The following is a 19,262-nucleotide window of genomic DNA, read 5'->3' on the forward strand; positions in this document are numbered from 1 at the left end:
ACTTAAGTTTACAGAGGGTCTAAAATGGGAAGTCTGGCTGTGTCCAATAATCAGGCCTATAGATAATAAAAATATGAATCGGGGTTTCAGTCCTACACTGTGAGGCAAGGTCTGAATCAGTTGATACTGTGAAGGCACAAGTAGGTGTTCTTATAATATTTATGTTATCAGAAGCTGATTCTGGGGTCAAATATGAAAGCAATGTTCGGAACGTTCCAGGTCAGCTTCAGACAGTGCTAAGGAGACAGAGGGAGTCACTGGCAGGGTATGGAGGTTATAATGGACAGGAACATCACATCTTTATTCTACCTAGTGTTTAATCAGAGAAGGTTCCAGCTTGACCATTACTAGATGGCTCTTTGAATAGCTTACACGTTAGAGATAGTGGAGGAATCAAAATGAGTAATGATGAACTCTAAAAATGAAGTTTTTTGTGTTTCTAGGGTCCAAGTAATGTTGCGAAGGAAGATTGCAGCAGTTTCTCTGTTACTGGTGTGTACTTTATCTGTCCGTTAACAAATGCTTCAATCTCCAAAAGTGAAAGAGATTCACACATTAAAGAAGCCATTCTTATGGTAGGTTTTGGATACAATTCTGAAACAAAGCTCGTATTTCATAAAATGGTCTTTGATCAGTTTTCCTTTGACTTTTGTAAAAGGATGGGTTCAGGTTGAAAACAAACTGTCGCTGTACCTTGTGATGTGGACTCAGTACAAGATCCTCCCACTGTATGTAGATACTATATTCCTAAAGAGTGAAAGCTAGAGTTCACATTTTGGGCTATTGCCTAGAGACTTCTACTAAAATGAGTTTTTGTAGTTGTCACATGAAAATGGGTTTGTGTTCAGCTGTGATGCTCTAATGCGAATTGCTGGCACCCTTGACACTTGTATGGGAAGAGTAATCCATCTGACTATATACCAACGTATGCCTAGTGCCTGTGAAAAGACACAGTCCTGCCAGAGTCAACACTGTTAGCAGGCTGGAGTGGCAACCCAGAATAATGCGTTTAGCTAGACAACAGTAACAGTGAGAGAGAAAAAACAGTGAAATTGGACTATTGAAATTACCCACTTGGTTTGCCAGTGTCATATCCAAGCTGGATTAGAGGTTATTCAAGGCAATGTACCTGATTGACTTTCTGTGCCTTTTGAAATGTCCCAGAAAAAGATCAAAACTTCCATGAATCATGTTAATGAAAAGTAGCATGAATGCTTCAGGGTTATTTTTAAAAATAAGTCTCAACAAGGTCAATAACATAGATTGGATCATACTCTGAGAATAAATCATTAAAAATATCTGTAGTACTTTTTAAAACAGCAGTAGGGTCGAGAAAGATTTTTAAAATCAGTTAAGTGCAGAGTTTACCTACCTTGCTCTTAGAATTCACAGTAGCTCTGTTCTAGAATTGAAATCGTACAGTCGAGAACAGGGCCATTGGTCGATTGTGCCTGTGTTGGCTCCCTGAATGTTTTCTAAAGGTACAGCTGAAATTGCTAAGAGATTAGCTTTGTGTTTAAGGGACTCTTTGTGTGACTGATGCCTGCTGACCTCATAATAGCTGCTTACATTCATTGATGCGGTTTCACTGGATTGTTTAATTGGTACTGCTAAAACAGCAGGGTAGGAGACTAAAATTCTTCCCCGTCAAGTGATGTGTGGGCAGATTTTGAATAGAAGTTGTTTTAGACAGAAGACAAATGGAGGAAAAGGAATATTCAGTGTGTCTAAGGCTATAGAAACTATGGCTGGCCTGGTAAATATTAAATAAAATTTGTTAGAACTTTGAATGGAGAACCTATAAATTGACTTTTTTTTAAAAAGGCACTAGCTTTTCGCAGGCTCGTGGGCCAGTTTTTCCAAAGGATTGTTTTTCTTCTTCAAAAAAAAGAACAGTTTTTAAATGCTGGAAAAGGTTTATACCCAATCGTATTTGTTAATTGAATGTGCGGGGAACCTCACTGGCCTAGCAATTTGGGCTGTGCATCAAGCCTCAATGCCTCTGGACTGGGAAAGTGAAATGCAGCCAGTATTCCCACTTGTGATGGCTGCATAGTGATTTTCTGCTGGAAGTGTAAAAGTATTTGTGTACATCGATTATACTTATTCAGTTACATTTGTTAGGTAAGGACTGGCTGGTCCATGGTGTCCTTGACAATTTGATATTGTCCCTCTATTTGCTGTTGAGGTTTATCCATGCATATAATAGTCATTCAGGTGATGCACTGCAAGGTAACTGACACCTGAAAGGATCCATTTCAAAAGTGAAATGGAAATGATCAGGATTGGGAATCTGGTAATATTGAATTTTTAATCAGTTGTCTGCAATCTGTAAAAGTCCTTTTTTATTGCTTGTGGGTGGCATAGCAGGCTTTCTATCTCTATCATCTTTTTAAATCAGGCCTTTTGTTACTTGTAACCTTTCACATTGCTTTGTGTCCATTCCCTTGCTTTTTTTCAATGAGACACTTCAGATATTAAAAGTGCAAATTGTTATGGTTGAATATCCTTTCTAAGTTGACCATGCATTTCCAATCCAGAAATTTGCTGATGATCCTGTGCGAGCCTCCATAATGATGATTCACACGTTTAACAAAGATAAAGAGAAAGTAAAGATTGCTTGTGAAACTCTTGGCAAGTAAGTAAAAGACAAATACTGTTTCCGTTTGATTCATTTCTAACCATGGCAAAACCTAAATGTAATTGTATTTGTTGTCTGCATTTCAGTCTCGAAGCTTTTATATGGTCACCAGTTAGTTAGTTAATTCAAATTTCATTAGTGTTAAACTGTACTTGGGAATATGGTTTAGGTGGCTAGTGGAATAAATTTATTGTGATAAATATTATGAAATATAAGTAAACCAGTTGAATATTTGCATGTTGTTTTAAAGTATCGCTTTGAAACAGGTCTTTTGGCCCAAAAGATTCCTACTAGTGTGCATACTCCATACAGGCTGTCTCCCAGCTTGCCTCATCTCGCCCCAACATATTATTTTTGATGCTTTGACCCTCATACTTACCTGGCATTCTTGAAGGTATATTCTGTCTGTCTGCCTCAGTTACTCCTTGTCGAAGGATGTTCTGCATCCTATTCGGAGTAAAGAAAATCCTCCTGAACTTTTTTTATTGGATTTACTTCAACTTTTCTTTATGCTATGAATTTCTCTGAAAAATAAGCATAGCCATAGAGATGCTTGTACGCTATTGCTTTCTTTGGTCACACCATCCACCTTCCTTGCTCCAACTCGCCCTTTCGCTCTGTGTCCATCCATAATGGCTTGTAACTTGCCTTCTATCCCATTACTGTTTGAAAGAATATATTTTTGATCTCTAATATGCTAATAGATTCAAACACCTTTTCCAGCATTCTCCACTTCTATTTCAGTTTGTGTTTTTCCTGTCTTATTAAAGAAAAACAAATCCAAGTTTGTCTACATACCTCTAAACAATGTAAAATTTATATTAAATTACAGATACATTGATAACATATGCAATAATCCGAGTGAAGAGAAATACAGAAAAATCAAGTTGCAAAATAAAATCTTCCAGGTAAAAACTGCAATCTGTTTTCTTTCACTCTCAAAACCAGTTGGTTCGGAATGCTGATTTTAGCCAGTTTTGTCAGGTCCATTGTTTTGATACTTTCAGAGGAAAATGGATGGAATTGAAACAAAATCTCTCCAAATACAGACAAAAGTATTTAATAAAATTGGAATTTAATTGATTCAGACATATTACACCAGTGTTCCTAATCGGGACCTTTTTTGTTCTAAAACATGTTCCTGGGATGGGGGTATTCCTGGCTAGGCCATTATTTGTTGCAGGTCCTTAGTTGCCCTGAAGAAGGTGGTTGTGTGCTCTGCCTTAAACTGCTGCAGTCAATGTGGGAGTAAGAATGCCCACTATAATGTTAAGAAAGGATTTTGGCTGAGTGACCATGAAGGAATAGTGATATCATTCGAAATCAGAATGTTGTATTGCTTGGAGGGGATCTTTTAGATGGAGGTGTTGCCACTAATCTGCTGCTCTTGTTGTAGTTGGTGGTGGAGGTTGTGGGTTTGGAAGGTGCTGTCAAAGCATCTGAGCAAATTGTTGCAGTGCATTTTGTAGATGGTACATGTACCTGTCATTATACATCAGCGATTAAGTGGGTGACTGTTGATGACAGCAGGTAGGATGTTTATCAAGCAGGCTATTTTGTCCTGGATCCTTGAGTAGAACTGTCCAGGTACGTAGAGAGTATTCTGTCACCTTTCTGACTTGTGTCACAGGTAACAGAAGCACTTATCCTTTGGGAGAAAATTGACTACTTTTAATTGCCTAAAAATATTTTGAAGGTGATGGTAAATGGAGTGCCCTGATTTCCAAATATTTTCATAACAGACACACTATTGTTAGATGTTGCAATTGGTTCCTTGTACTCTATCTGAACTCTAGACATTCTCTGTGCTCAATGTAAACAGTATATAACTTCCATGAGCGTTATCCACAATTGATATGGAATCAGAAGGCACCCTGGTGTCATGTATGTATGAGGAATTGTTTCACGACTGGTCAGAAAATAATTTCACCAAAGATTCTGGCACTCACATGACTTGAAATGTTCATGTACCTATTGTCAGTGGGAAAAGTTGCCACAAAATGCAAAAACAGGTTTACTTGCAAATGTTTAGTCTAATTCCAAATGAATGCTTCATCTCCAGCATTCGCTGAGATCCTCGGCATTATAGATGAAAGTCATAGAATCCCAACAGTATAGAAGCAGGCCATTCAGCCCCTTGAGTCTATACCAATCATCTGAAGAGTATTCCACCCAGACTGCCCCCACTACTGATAAGCCGTGCGCCCCCCCCCCCACTTCCCAAAAACCCTATAAACATGCTCTGCCAATCAATGGGATCGATCATAGCTGATCTGTGACCTAATGCCTTTGGCCCATACCTTAATACCTTTGCTTAACAAAAAGTTAGCTACCTTTGATTTAAATTTAACAAATTATTCTGTGTTCACTGCCACTTGTGGGAGAGAGTTTCAAACTACTTCTACCACAAATACATAAACACAAATCTCCTTAATTCTAGGCTGCAAAGAAAAAGTCACTTTATTCAAGAATGAATGTTCATGACTGTCACTACGTGTGTACAAGCAAGAGTGTATTGAATCCATTAATTACATCATCTGCTGGCAAACTACAGAATCACCATTACTGCCACAATTACTACTTGAATGATTTCAGGGTATTTGCATTTCCCAACCGAAAGACTTTCATGCTGTATTAAAATTAGTAAGCACTGAAGAAATGAATGAGTCACTGGGACTCAAAACATTTAATTCTGTTTCTCCCTCTACAGATGCTGCCAGAGCTGCTGAGTTTCTCCAGCTGTTTTCTATTCTTCAGATGTCCAGCATCCATAGTATTTTGCTTTTGTTAAACCATTTCATGTTCTTGAATGATGTGCATACTAATATTTGTCTTTTAAGTAGTATATTTGCATTCCACTTTGCCCTGCTGTTGTTTAGTTTGCCCCAGAGCTCTGGACAAATCTTCACAGTTGCAATTTATATTTGTAATGCCCTTTTATCTCATTCTCACCTTTTCAAATGTGGTGTATAACGAATTAACCTGGATCTAAGTTTGCTCGCTGAGCTGGAAGGTTCATTTTCAGACGTTTTGTCACCAACGTAGGTAACATCAATGAGCTTCCAGTGAAGGCTCACTGATGTTACCTAGTACGGTGACAAAACGTCTGAAAATGATCCTTCCAGCTCAGCGAGCAAACTTAGCTCAGGTTGAGGTTCTGGATCTACAAATCTTCTCCAAACTCGCTAATGATTTAACCTGTTTTCTGGTACTAGAGACCTGTTTTTGCAGGACCTTTAGTTTTTGGTATCTTTATGACATTGCTCCATAATGACTAAACATACTCAGTTGAGACTAATAGCTTTGCTTGCTTCTAGTTTGTGTTGTAGCTAGTTCACTAATTCATTATGATGATGCATCTGCCCTTCTGTGGTTCTTCAAGAATTATCCAGTTGTAATTGATATGTTGGTTTATTCTTAATGCAAATAGGAAGTTAGGTAGTTCGCAGTCAAATTTTTGAGCAGGTGCCTATTAAAGTATTCTCTTTCTTTTGCCTCTTGCTCATTTTCTCTTTCTCTGCCTCTGTGTCCTTCTTTTTGATCCCTTTTACATTCTCTCGCTCTCTTGTGCTCTCACTCTCTAAGGAAAGGATCTCTGAACTGGAAGGAACGCATGAATTTTTACAGTCGATTGGGTTTGAAAGGAAGACATTACAAGTAGCAGGACAAGGTAATCGTGAATCTGCACCTAAAAAAGTATTGTTCAATTTTCTCTTGATCAATCACTGTGTGGCATGACCTGCCAAATTGCTGAAATAGTGTGCATCTGTGTAGTATAAAGATAGATTAGTGCCTGTTTTGCAAAGTATGAACCCCGCTGGGCTGTAATGCTTTTCAATCACCAGAGAAAACTAATGGCACGTTGCACTACCTATTATCATTTAATAACCTTAAGTGACACTGCAATATGACACCTTGATGCAAAGGTTCTTCCCACCCCATCTCTTCAACACTATGTACCCATTGCATACCTTAGTTTCCTTAGTTAGTATCTTCAGTTTGTCTCTGGGGCTAGCTCAGAGTTATAACTGCAGTGACAATGAATAAATTCATCAAGTTGCTGTCATGCAGGCCCTTTATTTGATAGAGTGCCAGAACTGCAAAGAAGTAGAAAGTATCAAAATAAAATTTCCCTGTGATTAGAAATTGTTCTTTCATGGTGAAATTTAACAAGTCTTTATTATCTTTTATGATAGAAAATGAAGAAGATTTTTATGTGCTAAATGAGGAATTTCTCAACACATTTGAAGAGCTTAGACAGTACAAGGGTGAGCTTCTAAGTGCTGAGCCTGTAAGAGCGCAATTAGATCGACAGATTCAGATTTTTCGCCCTTCACCACAGGCAGCAAAATTTGAATTGCCCAATGACTTCTACAACCTGACTGCTGACGAAATCAAACGGGAGCAGCTGATGAGGTAAGGCTGGATTCAACGAGTGCTGCTGGATTTAAATTTCTGGTTTGATCATTGAAGGTGTAGGTGTATTTTTAAAAACTTGATATGTCTGAATAAAGAGGACCTGGTTTCATTCAATACAAGAGTACTAATCCCAGCCATCCCTTCACTGCAGCGTTTCACATCTGTTTGAACATTTGTGCCTGCACTTGGGACTGCACTGGGATGTCAGATTTAGTTTGTACTCAAATTCTCCAACTTCTGACTCAGAAATGAGTCCAGTTAACAGATCATTTTAGCAAAAATGCCTTGCCTAAAAAAGAATCATTCAAAGCTTGTTTTCTTTTGTTTTGGCTGTAGTATGTGTTCCAGTTGCTGAGTACAGTGGAAACTCTGCTATCACTGTTACCACTGTTCTGCTTTCTACAGCAGTTGAACAGTTTTGCATTCTTCCATTTTTGCACAGTAAATGACAGATATCTGCTTTGTGTCCCATGGAACTCAGCTGCTCCTACGTATGATTTTGGGAAATTTTCTTTCCAGCCTTAATCCTAAGAAATTTTGCTTTTGTTTTATGGTGGTGTTACCAGCTCCTGATGCATGAGTCTTCTTGTGGACATGTATCCCTTAGCGACAGTACAATGAAAAACTGGCACATTTTGATTTGTAATGTGGAGAAAGAGAGCCACGGCCAGCATTTGGTGCTGCAGTTAGGTCATTTTTAAAAAAAAAACATTAAGTTGTCAAATTTGTTCTTTTTGCCAACTAAGCCAATTTTTGTTTTGCCTCAACAAATCTGCATTCATCAGTTGTGCAAGGTGCCTCTTGTTAGCATTTGCATAGTCCAACAACAGCAAAGTTTTTTTTTTAGGAAAGAGCATCGTGGCAATTTAATGTACGTGAAATTGGCTGTGCATGGTGCAACGGATTTACAGAGGAACCTCAATTATCAGAAGGACATGGGTGAGGGGTATTTCATTCGGATAATTGAATGCCAGATAGCATAGTTTAGCCGAGCATCAGAACCTTGCAATCTTGCTGGATAATTCAATATTTGGATAATTGAGTGATGGATAATCGAGGAATACGGAGGAACTTCGGTTATCTGGCAAGATTGCAAGGTCCCAGTGCTTGGCTAAACCATGTTATCCGGCATTTGGTTATCCGAATGAAATACTCCTCACCCTTATCCTTCAGATAATTGATGTTCCTCTGTATTTCTAACTTATCATTTTTCTAGTATTGGTGCTATAAAGAGCGTTAATGGAATCGTTGACTAATGACACAATAGCTGCAATAAAAGTTGTTTAAGTGGCAAAAACCAAAATGGTTCAAGAATTTATTAGCTGATTTTTAATGTTTATAATATGCTGAATAGCATCAAATTCTGATTGTGCTTCTCTTCCTCCAAATCGTGAATCAAGTGTGCCAGCGTTTCTTTGTAATGGTCTCCAAGGGACACATGAGAGTACTGTTCCCAAAGTGATTTTCAGAAAACAGTACTCCACTTTCTCCTTTAGTGGGAGGATGAGTTTGTACTGAAGCGGAAGATGACTGTTTCAGTTTCATTTTGGGTGATGTTAGACTGCAGTTTTGGGAACGGGGACTGTCATCAGGACTGAGTAGTTGATCGGATCCTATTAACCATAGGTTGAATGAAAAACTTTCTTTTTTTTTGTCTCTGTGCAGAGCTTAGGCTCCAAAAATGGTCAATGCTGATGCAGGGATTGGGAGCTAGATATTGAGACTTATCGTTGCTGTACAGCACAATGCTAATTCAGCTATAAATTGCTGCTGATCTTCCTCTGACCTTTTTTATACAAAGTTTCATTAAATGTTCCAGTCAGAAATAGAGAAAATAAGAGGAGAAACTAAGCATATGATATGTGCAGCAAGAAATTCTGTTCTGTGAAGATTTTCTTCTCTTTATGGCTGCTCCTGAAGCCATCTCCTGAGGTGTAGCTCCACGAGCACAGGCAGGCCCTCCAGAAAGTGACCACTTGGCCATTCTTCCCATCCTCAAAATTGCATCAAGTATTTGTGATAGATGGGACTTTCTGTATGCACCTATGGTCGCTTACAAAACAGTTACTAAGATTGAAATATGATGATATTCGTGGCAGAATCAGACAAGAAACTGACATATTCTGGATTAGTGGTGCTGGAAGAGCACAGCAGTTCAGGCAGCATCCAAGGAGCAGCGAAATCGACGTTTCTGGCAAAAGCCCTTCATCAGGAATAAAGGCAGTGAGCCTGAAGCGTGGAGAGATAAGCTAGAGGAGGGTGGGGGTGGGGAAAAAGTTGCATAGAGTACAATGGGTGAGTGGGAGAGGGGATGAAGGTGATGGGTCAGGGAGGAGAGGGTGAAGTGGATAGGTAGAAAAGGAAATAGGCGGGTAGGGCAAGTCCAGACAAGTCATGGGGACAGTGCTGAGCTGGAAGTTTGGAACTAGGGTGAGGTGGGGGAAGGGGAAATGAGGAAACTGTTGAAGTCCACATTGATGCCCTGGGGTTGAAGTGTTCCAAGGTGGAAGATGAGGCGTTCTTCCTCCAGGCGTCTGGTGGTGAGGGAGCAGCAGTGAAGGAGACCCAGGACCTCCATGTTCTCGGCAGAGTGGGAGGTGGAGTTGAAATGTTGGGCCACGGGTTGGTGTGGTTGATTGGTGCGGGTGTCCCGGAGATGTTCCCTAAAGCGCTTTGCTAGGAGGCACAGTCTTCCCAATGTAGAGGAGACTGCATCAGGAGCAATAGATACAATAAATGATATTAGTGGATGTGCAGGTAAAACTTTGGATGTGGAAGGCTCCCTTAGGGCCTTGGATAGAGGTGAGGGAGGAGATGTGGGCACAGGTTTTACAGTTCCCGTGGGGGGGGGGGGTGGTGGTGCGTGGACCTGACCAGGTAGTCACGGAGGGAGCAGTCTTTGTGGAAGTTGGAAAGGGGTGGGGAGGGAAATATATCCCTGGTGGTGGGGTCATTTTGGAGTTGGCGGAAATGTCGGTGGATGATTTGGTTTATGCGAAGTCTTGTAGGGTGGAAGGTGAGCACCAGGAGCATTCTGTCCTTGTTACGGTTGGAGGTGTGGGGTCTGAGGGCGGAGGTGCGGGATGTGTACAAGATTTGTTGGAGGGCATCTTTAACCATGTGGGAAGGGAAATTGCGGTCTCTAAAGAAGGAGGCCATCTGGTGTGTTCTGTGGTGGAACTGGTCCTCCTGGGAGCAGATGCGGCGGAGGTGGAGGAATTGAGAATACGGGATGGCATTTTTGCAAGAGGTAGGGTGGGAAGAGGTGTAATCCAGGTAGCTGTGAGAGTCGGTGGGTTTGTAAAAAAATGTGAGTGTCAAGTCAATTGTCATTAATGGAGATGAAGAGGTCCAGGAAGGGGAGGGAGGTGTCAGAGATGGTCCAGGTAAATTTAAGGTCACGGTGGAATGTGTTGAAGTTGATGAATTGCTTACCCTCCTCGTGGGAGCACAAGGTGGCGCCAATGCAGTTATCAATATAGCGGAGGAAGAAGTGGGGAGTGGTGCCGGTGTAATTACGGAAGATCAACTGTTCTGCGTAGCCAACAAAGAGACAGGCATTGCTGGGGCCCATACGTGTGCCCATGGCTACCCCTTTGGTCTGGAGGACGTGGGAGGATTCAAAGGAGAAATTGTTCAGGGTGAGGACTAGTTCGACCAAACGAATGAGAGTGTCGGTGGAAGGGTACTGTTGGGGACATCTAGAGGAAAATACGGAGGGCTTGGAGGCCCTGGTCATGGCGGATGGAGGTGTAGAGGGATTGGATATCCATGGTGAAGATAAGGCGTTGGGAGCCGGGGAAATGCAAGTCTTGGAGGAGAAGGTGAAGGTAGTGGGTGGTGTCTCGAACATATGTGGGGAGTTCCTGGACTAGCGGGGATAGAACAGTGTCGAGAAAGGTAGAGATGAGTTCAGTGGGGCAGGAGCATGCTGAGACAATGGGTCGGCCAGGGTGGTCAGGCTTGTGGATCTTGGGAAGGAGGTAGAACCGGGCAGTGCGGGGTTCCCGGACTACGAGGTTGGAAGCTGTGGGTGGGAGATCTCCTGAGGTGATGAGGTTCTATATGGTCTGGGTGATGATGGTTTGGTGATGGGGGGGTGGGGTCATGGTCGAGGGGGCGGTAGGAAGGGGTGTCCTTGAATTGGCGTTTGGCTTCTGCGGTGTAGAGGTCAGTGCGCCAGACTACCACTGTGCCCCCTTTATCTGCTGGCTTGACGGTGAGGTTGGAATTGGAGGGCAACGTGTTGAGGCGGAGAGTTTGGAGAGGGGGAGGGGGGTAGACAGGTTGAGGCGGTTAATGTCCTGGCGGCAGTTGGAAATGAAGAGGTTGAGGGCAGGTAATAGGCCAGCGTGGGATGTCCAGGTGGATGCAGTGTGTTAGAGGTGGGCGAAGGGGTCCTCGGAAGGTGGACGGGAATCCTGATTGTGAAAGTAAGCTCGGAGGCAACGGAAGAATTGTTCGACGTCACGGCGTGTATTAAAGGGGGATGAAGGTGAGTCCTTTGCTGAGGACTGATTGTTTGTCCTCAGTGAGGGGGAGGTCTGGGGGGATGGTGAAAACTCGGCAGGGCTGGGAGCTGGGATCTGGTGTGAGTGGGGGCGAAACCTGTAACTGGAGTGGGTGTGATGGTGGGGGGAATGGGGGTGGAGTCATGAGCAGTGGTAGTGTTCCCCTCAGGGTTCTGGGGGGTGGGGATAGTGACAGTGGGGTCTGTGGGGGGCTTGTCAGCAGAATGCAGGTGAGTGGTGCTGGTGGGGGCGGAAGTGGTGGTGACCACAGCTGTAGGGGTGGCGGAAGTCACTGAGCGTGTGGCATCAGCGATGATGTGAGGGGCGGAGGTGGTTGTGGGAGTGGCCATGATGGGGGTGGAAGTGACTGACATAGCCCATCTGTGTTGGGAACAACTCGATGCATGGTTTTTAAGCATTTGCTAACCGGTGAAGCAACTTTTTCAATAGGCAGGAAGTGGTCAGTTGTCAATTAGGAGGGATTATGGCTTGATGTATGCCTTCATAGTGACTCAACGTGCCTCACTAATATGCTACTTTCTAACACACACATTCACCAAACAAGCTAGACATCAAGAAATTGTTATGGAAATCAGAGCAGGTACCTGAAGATTTCAGATTGTTCCTGGTTGCTGTTATGACACGGAGGCGAACACCTAGAAAAACTCATAATCTGTTAAAGTGAATGAAAGAGAACTCTTAAATTCCACTATTTAAAGTCTGCCTCCAACTCTATAACAATATGCCGTTCCAATAAGCCATTTATTAAAATTACATCAACTTAATGTCAAAACCACACAGTCGCTGTGGTCTGCTGTGTCTTCCTCCTTCCAGCTGAGGATCTTCCAGGGTCGTCAGCTTTCTTTTTACTGCGAGCATGTTTCACATGAAAAGGTACCTTTTTGGCTGAGTGTTGCCTAATTTCTTGGAGAGCAACACGTTAAATGGGCAATTAGCTGTCCAGTTCCTTTCTTTATGGCAGTTGCTCTCTGACCAATGTTCAAAATGTCTGCATTTTACACCACCCCACCCCAAACATTGGATCAGCTTATTGGTTCAATTTTGGCAAAACAATAAATTCAAACTCAATTTTGGGTTTTAGTTTCTTAGGGCATTAATTTAAACTGGTTAAAGTCAAATTGTCAAAACAGCAACCAAAGCTCAGGTATCCATTTCACAGCCAAATGTTAAATATTTTCAATTTTCCAGTACACTCTGGGATTACCATCTAGTCATATATACAGGTGCTTGTATCCTCTCAGTTCAGAACAACATTCTGTGTCTGTCTCTCTCCAATGGCCATCAGTCCCACACATCCCTTGGGCATGGACATTGGCATCTGACACTTGGCAACTCCTCGTGACCATCCTGGCACCTCCCTGATCCACTTGCAGGCTGTTTAGGAAACACCAAGTTTGATTTGAAAGCTCCCTAGTAATTAGTATTAAAAAGCTGCTGCAAGAACACTTCTTCTTTTGCGTGTATAGATACTCATCTTGCAGACTGGACCCTCGTGCTCCCACGAGGAGGTTGAACAGTTCATCAACTTTACCAACACCTTCCATCCCGACCTCAAATTCACCTGGACTGTCTCAGACTCCGCCCCCCCCCTTTCCTAGACCTTTCCATTTCTATCTCGGGCGACCGACTCAACACAGACATCTACTATAAACCGACTGACTCCCACAGCTACCGAGACTACACCTCCTATCCTGCCCCCTGTAAAAACGCCATCCCATATTCCCAATTCCTTTGTCTCTGGCGCATCTGCTCCCAGGAGGACCAGTTCCAATGCCATACAGCCCAGATGGCCTCCTTCTTCAAGGACCGCAGATTCCCCCCAGACGTGATCGACGATGCCCTCCACCGCATCTCCTCCGCCCTTGAGCCCCGCCCCTCCAACCGCCACCAAGACAGGACCCCACTGGTTCTCGCCTACCACACCACCAACCTCCGTATACAGCGTATCATCCGCCGTCATTTCCGCCACCTCCAAACGGAACCCCCCACCAGGGATATATTTCCCTCCCCTCCCCTATCAGCGTTCGGCAAAGACCATTCCCTTCGCGACTCCCTCGTCAGGTCCAAACCCCCCACCACTCCCGGCACGTTCCCCTGCAACCGCAGGAAATGCAAAACTTGCGCCCACACCTCCTCCCTTACTTCTCTCCAAGGCCCCAAGGGATCCTTCCATATCCGCCACAAATTCACCTGCACCTCCACACATCATCTATTGCATCCGCTGCACCCGATGTGGCCTCCTCTAAATTGGGGAGACGGGCCGCCCACTTGCGGAACACTTCAGGGAACACCTCTGGGACGCCCAGACCAACCAACCCAACCACCCCGTGGCTCAACACTTTAACTCTCCCTCCCACTCCACCGAGGACATGCAGGTCCTTGGACTCCTCCATCGCCAGAACATAACAACACGACAATTGGAGGAAGAGCGCCTCATCTTCCGCCTAGGAACCCTCCAACCACAGGGGATGAACTCGGATTTCTCCAGTTTCCTCATTTCCCCTCCCCCCACCTTGTCTCAGTCGATTCCCTCGAACTCAGCACCGCCTTCCTAACCTGCAATCATCTTCCTGACCTCTCCGCCCCCACCCCACTCCGGCCTATCACCCTCACCTTGACCTCCTTCCACCTATCACATCTCCATTGCCCCTCCCCCAAGTCCCTCCTCCCTACCTTTTATCTTAGCCTGCCTGGCACACTCTCCTCATTCCTGATGAAGGGCTCTGGCCCGAAACATCGAATTTCCTGTTCCTTGGATGCAGCCTAACCTGCTGTGCTTTAACCAGCAACACATTTTCAGGCTGCATTTCATGGCTGCTAGTTTCCTTCCAAGTACTCAGTCATGTAGTGCCTCCCTGCCTTGCTATGCCATGCCAATTAGCGCAGTCATAAGCAGATAGCTTGCCTTATTGGTCAGCAGTCCTCAGTCATGGGAAAGTACATTCATTCTGCAGGACACCATGCTATGTCCGTTTCACACCTGCACCATGTGGGGGTACGCACACTGCATGTGCAGCAAGCAGTGTCTCAGCATCAGATAGTGTAGGAGCTTGGGGGAAATCAAAGCCGTTGCAGGCAGGAGTGCCAGAGGTAGATCATGAACCATGGTGGAAGGTATGTGCAATAGCAGAGATTGTATTTGTGAAGTTGCAGAAACAAGTGTGGCACTCACTCTGTTCAAACAGAAAAGATCATAGACCTTCTTTCAGCATTGTTGGCCATTCCTGGAGATGGCCCTGACCAGGATGCCACGATCTGGTGATGCAACCATCTCTGCTAGTCCTCCTGGAAAAAGGTTTCCTGCTTTTGCAGCAGACCTTTTGGTGTTGCTTTTGCACCACCTTCGCGACCATGGCCTTCAGGTCACTTAGAGAATCACATGCCATCCTCTCCTCCAATATGTTAAGATTCAGTCCTTGGCTGAGCAGGATGGCTTTGGAATGCCACTGTTTGTCTGACTGAATTGACCTTTTTTTAAATATGGCAAAGGCACCGGGGTGCTGGTCTTTCAGTAGATATGCAAGGTGTGGTATGTTGTTCCAGGAAAGGAGCATGGTGAGATGGGGATGGAATAAGGTTGGGATCGGTAATTAATGATGAGTGGTTAAGAAAACCCAAGAATCTCTCCAGAGAACCCAACACAACTTGCATTTAGTTTAAAAAAAACATAAGATTTGAAAAAGTGATTCTATTGTAAAACACTTTTCACATCTCAAAACAGCCCAAAAGCTCTACAACAGAATCAATTTATTTTTCAATAGTTTTCATCTAATTTTGTTTTCTTAATGAGTCCAGGGCCAGTGATAGAATGCCTGAATCTTAGTTGGTACTGGGATTATTTCTATTCTCTGTTTATACTATTACAGAGGTGCAAAAATGATTTGCCAGGGTGATGTTGGAGTTGGGAGATTCCATCAGGAAAGAATGAACAGTTTGGGTTGTTTTCTTCCAGAAAAGAGAATAATGTGAGATGAGTATTTACAGATGAGCTATGATAACTGCAAAGATTTTTGTGTTGTAAATGTAAATTCACTGATAAACCCAATAAGGAATTCTGTACAAACACCTTAAGCCCATTAGTTGGGGTGGCTCGGTGGTTAGCACTACTGCTTCACAGTGCTAGGGACCTGGGTTTGATACCACCCTCGGCGACTGTGTCTGTGTGGAGTTTGCAGTTTTTCCCTGTGTCTGCATTGGTTTCCTCTAGGTGCTCCAGTTTCTTCCCACAGACCAAAGGTGTGTAGGTGAGAGTGAATTGGCCATGCTAAATTGCCAATAGTGTCCTGGGATGTGCAGGTTAGGTGGATTTGCTGTGGGAAATGCAGGGTTACAGGGATAGGCTAAGAGGGAGATCTGGATGGGGTGCTGTTCTGAGGGTCGGTGTGTACTCGATCGGCCGGATGACCTGCTTCCACACTGCAGGGAATCTGAGTGGTTAGAATATGGAACTTGGAGTGAACACTGAGTAATAAAGGCAAAGAGCATAAATGCATTTAAGGAGAAGCTAGATACGCACATGAGGGGGAAATGAATAGAAAATATGAAGACAGGTGAAATGAAATGGGAACTGGACTTGTCTGGAGCATAAACAACTGCACAGACCAGTTGGCTGAATACCCTGTTTCGGTGTGGTTTACTCAGTAATTGTTTTGAGGGTCTTGTGGCATATTGGTAGTATTCCTACCTCTCTGCTAAAGGGCATAGGTTCAAGTCCCACTATGTCAGAACATGGCTGAGCGAGTTGATTAAAAATATCGACTCTAATTGCTTTCCTCTCGCTATCCAAGACATAAGTCAGCTGTTAGTCCTATGCTAGCTAAGACCTGGAATTCAGCTTGGTCTTTAATCCAGTGCTACACTGAATATTTAAAAGAAAAACTACAAATGCTGAAATCAGAAACAAGAACGGAAATTACTGGCAAATCTTGGCTTAGATTAGATTGGATTACTTAGTGTGGAAACAGGCCCTTTGGCCCAACAAGTCCACACCGACTCTCCGAAGAGCAACCCACCCAGACCCATTCCCCTACATTTACCCCTTCACCTAACACTACGAACAATTTAGCATAGCCAATTCACTTAACCTGCACATCTTTGGACTGTGGGAGGAAACCGGAGCACCTGGAGGAAACCCACTCAAACACGGGGAGAATGTGCAAACTCCACACAGACAGATGCCCGAGACGGGAATTGAACCCGGGTCTCTGGCGCTGTGAGGCAGCAGTGCTAACCACTGTGCCACCGTGCCGCCTAGTGTTCTGGACCCAAAATATTAACTCTGCTTTCTTTCCACAGGTGCTGCCAGATCTGCTGAGTTTTCAGAGCAATTTGTTTTTGTTTCTATATTGAGTACTACATTGGCTATTTAGATCATCTTTATTATAATTAAAGTATAATGTACAATTACCCAATTGTTTTATGGCAGATCAGAAGCTGTGGATAGGATGACCAAACTGAGAACTAAAGCTATGCGGGAGAGAGACGAGCAGAGGGAATTGAAGAAATATAACTACACTCTCTTGCGCGTCAGGTTCCCAGATGGATACATTTTACAAGGTAACCTCTCAATTTGGAAATCTGAAGTCAGTCTGGTGGTGCAGTTAGGAGCTTTAAATCCACCAAGAAAATGTCAATTCACTAGTTTCTTGATGTAATCTAATTTGTTCCAATTCTTTCAAATCCTGCAATGCTGTATGCAATTAATTAATTAATCTTTTCTTACAAAGATGTACAACCAAATACCTAATAGCAGAATTGTGATATACATGCATTATATAGCCCCTGGAATGTTAGAAGAATTAAAAAACACAATTTTTATACCAACTTGTATTATGTATTTGTGTACAAATCTTCTCTGACTTCGGTATGTAGGTTCAAATGACTGGACTCTCAAGTGGAGACGAACAAGAAACAATTGAAATGGTATTAGGTCAAAGGAAGAGAGATCTGTGATGTCAGCAAAAAGAGGGATAAATATGAGAATTGGGAAATTTAGAGCAAATAGAATGAGTAGAGTTTTTTTTAAAGAGTTCTTGAGTAGAACTAGAAAGAAACATAGAAACAGACTGCAACAAATGGAAAAAGAGATGAGCTACAACAAATTTGGGCCCATTAAAGTTGGAAGCAAATGAAATGGTGATGGGAAGTCAAGAATTTGCAGAGACATGGCTTCATGGGGAGAGACAGAAATAACCGATGAGAAAATAATGGAGGATCAAAGGTCTACTGAGAATCAGTATAAGTAAAGAAATAATGCTGGAGAAATTATTGAAGTTAAATAGTCACAAATTCTTTGGTCAGAACAGCTGACATCCTAGGGTTTCAGAATGGGTGCTGCACAGCTATTGGATATATAGGTCTCGATCTTCCAGGACTTATCTGGTTCGAGAATGGGTCTTGAAGGATGGAAGGTAGCAAACTTTCTCAACCCTACTGTTTAAGAAAAAGAGAAAGCAGCAGTAGATAAAATACTACAAACTTATTATAGAATTGGGAACAGAACAATGAGAAAATTACAGTACCATGAACAGATTCATCATGTGTTTACAGAAGGGAAGTAGCATTTGATGATTTTGAGTTTCTTTTTGAGGATACAAGGAGTAGGGTGGACCGGGGAGCAGTAGGTGAAAGTACCATGCAATGTTCTTACACAAAATTGGATATTATGGATTGGAATAATATGAACATGGACTGAGGAGTGGCAAATGTATGCTAAATCAAGAGGAGAAATAAATGGGACATTTTTAGATGGGCAGATGGTAACTAGTGGGACACTGAAAATGTCAGTATGAGTCTCGGCTATTTACAATTAATGTTAATAACTTGGACTATGAGATTTGTTACTCAACAGAGACTGGGAGTGGGCAAGAATATGGGAGATGGGAAACAGTGTGGTGAAGTCTGAAATTATCCATTTTGGTCAGAAAAGTATAAAAGCATAGTGAGAGACTGGGAAATGTTTGCATTTAGAGGGGAATTGGCATAATTGGAAATGAATCACAAAGTTAACTGCTGGTACTACAAGCAATAGGAGACCAAATGATAGGTTAGATTTTTGTTACAAAGGCAGTGTGGTATAACAGTTAAAAGAAAAGTCTCGCTTTAATTAAACAGACATTGGTTAGGCCATACCTGGGTTACAGATTTGGCCCCCTTACCTAAGGGGAGACAACCCTTGAGAGTGTGTGCTGTGAGGAGGATGTAGGAATGCTTCAGTGTGATTTGCTCAAGTTGAACGAGTGGGCAAATGAAATCTGATTTAGTTAAATGTGATGTTGTCCGCTTTGGTATCAAAAACAGGAAATTTATTATCTGAATGGCAATAAATTTGGAAAAGGGGGTGTGTTGCAAGACCTCGGTTTCCTTCGACACCATTTGCTGCATTTAAGCAGGCATATGCAGCAGGTGATAAAGAAGCCTATGGTACGTTGACCTTCATAATGAGAGGATTTGAGTACAGGAGCAGAGATATCTTTGCTGCAATTCTAAGGGCTTTCATCAGGCCATACCTGGCGTTTTGTATGCAGTTTTGGTCTCCTTTTCTTAGGGAGGGGTGTTCTGGGTATGGACAGTGTGCAACCAAGCATGAGGTGACTCTGGATTAGGACTATAGAAATAGGAATATAGTTAGGACAATATTCACTGGAGCTAAGAATTATGGGGTGGATGTG

General features: G+C 42.9%; 1 protein-coding gene across 2 annotated transcripts in view; it reads left to right on the forward strand.

Annotated features, from left to right (window-relative positions):
• Positions 1–19,262, forward strand: part of ubxn6 (UBX domain protein 6) — a 42,463-nt gene that overhangs the window by 15,005 nt on the left and 8,196 nt on the right. For both annotated transcript variants that reach the window (XM_060846358.1, XM_060846359.1), the window contains 6 exons: positions 444–575; positions 2,541–2,638; positions 3,474–3,549; positions 6,227–6,311; positions 6,838–7,057; positions 17,018–17,148. In XM_060846358.1, the coding sequence (XP_060702341.1) occupies positions 444–575; positions 2,541–2,638; positions 3,474–3,549; positions 6,227–6,311; positions 6,838–7,057; positions 17,018–17,148 (742 nt within the window). The remainder of the gene's footprint in view (positions 1–443; positions 576–2,540; positions 2,639–3,473; positions 3,550–6,226; positions 6,312–6,837; positions 7,058–17,017; positions 17,149–19,262) is intronic.

The sequence above is a fragment of the Hemiscyllium ocellatum genome, chromosome 28 (genome assembly GCF_020745735.1).
Source record: "Hemiscyllium ocellatum isolate sHemOce1 chromosome 28, sHemOce1.pat.X.cur, whole genome shotgun sequence".
Taxonomy (NCBI): Eukaryota; Metazoa; Chordata; class Chondrichthyes; order Orectolobiformes; family Hemiscylliidae; genus Hemiscyllium; species Hemiscyllium ocellatum.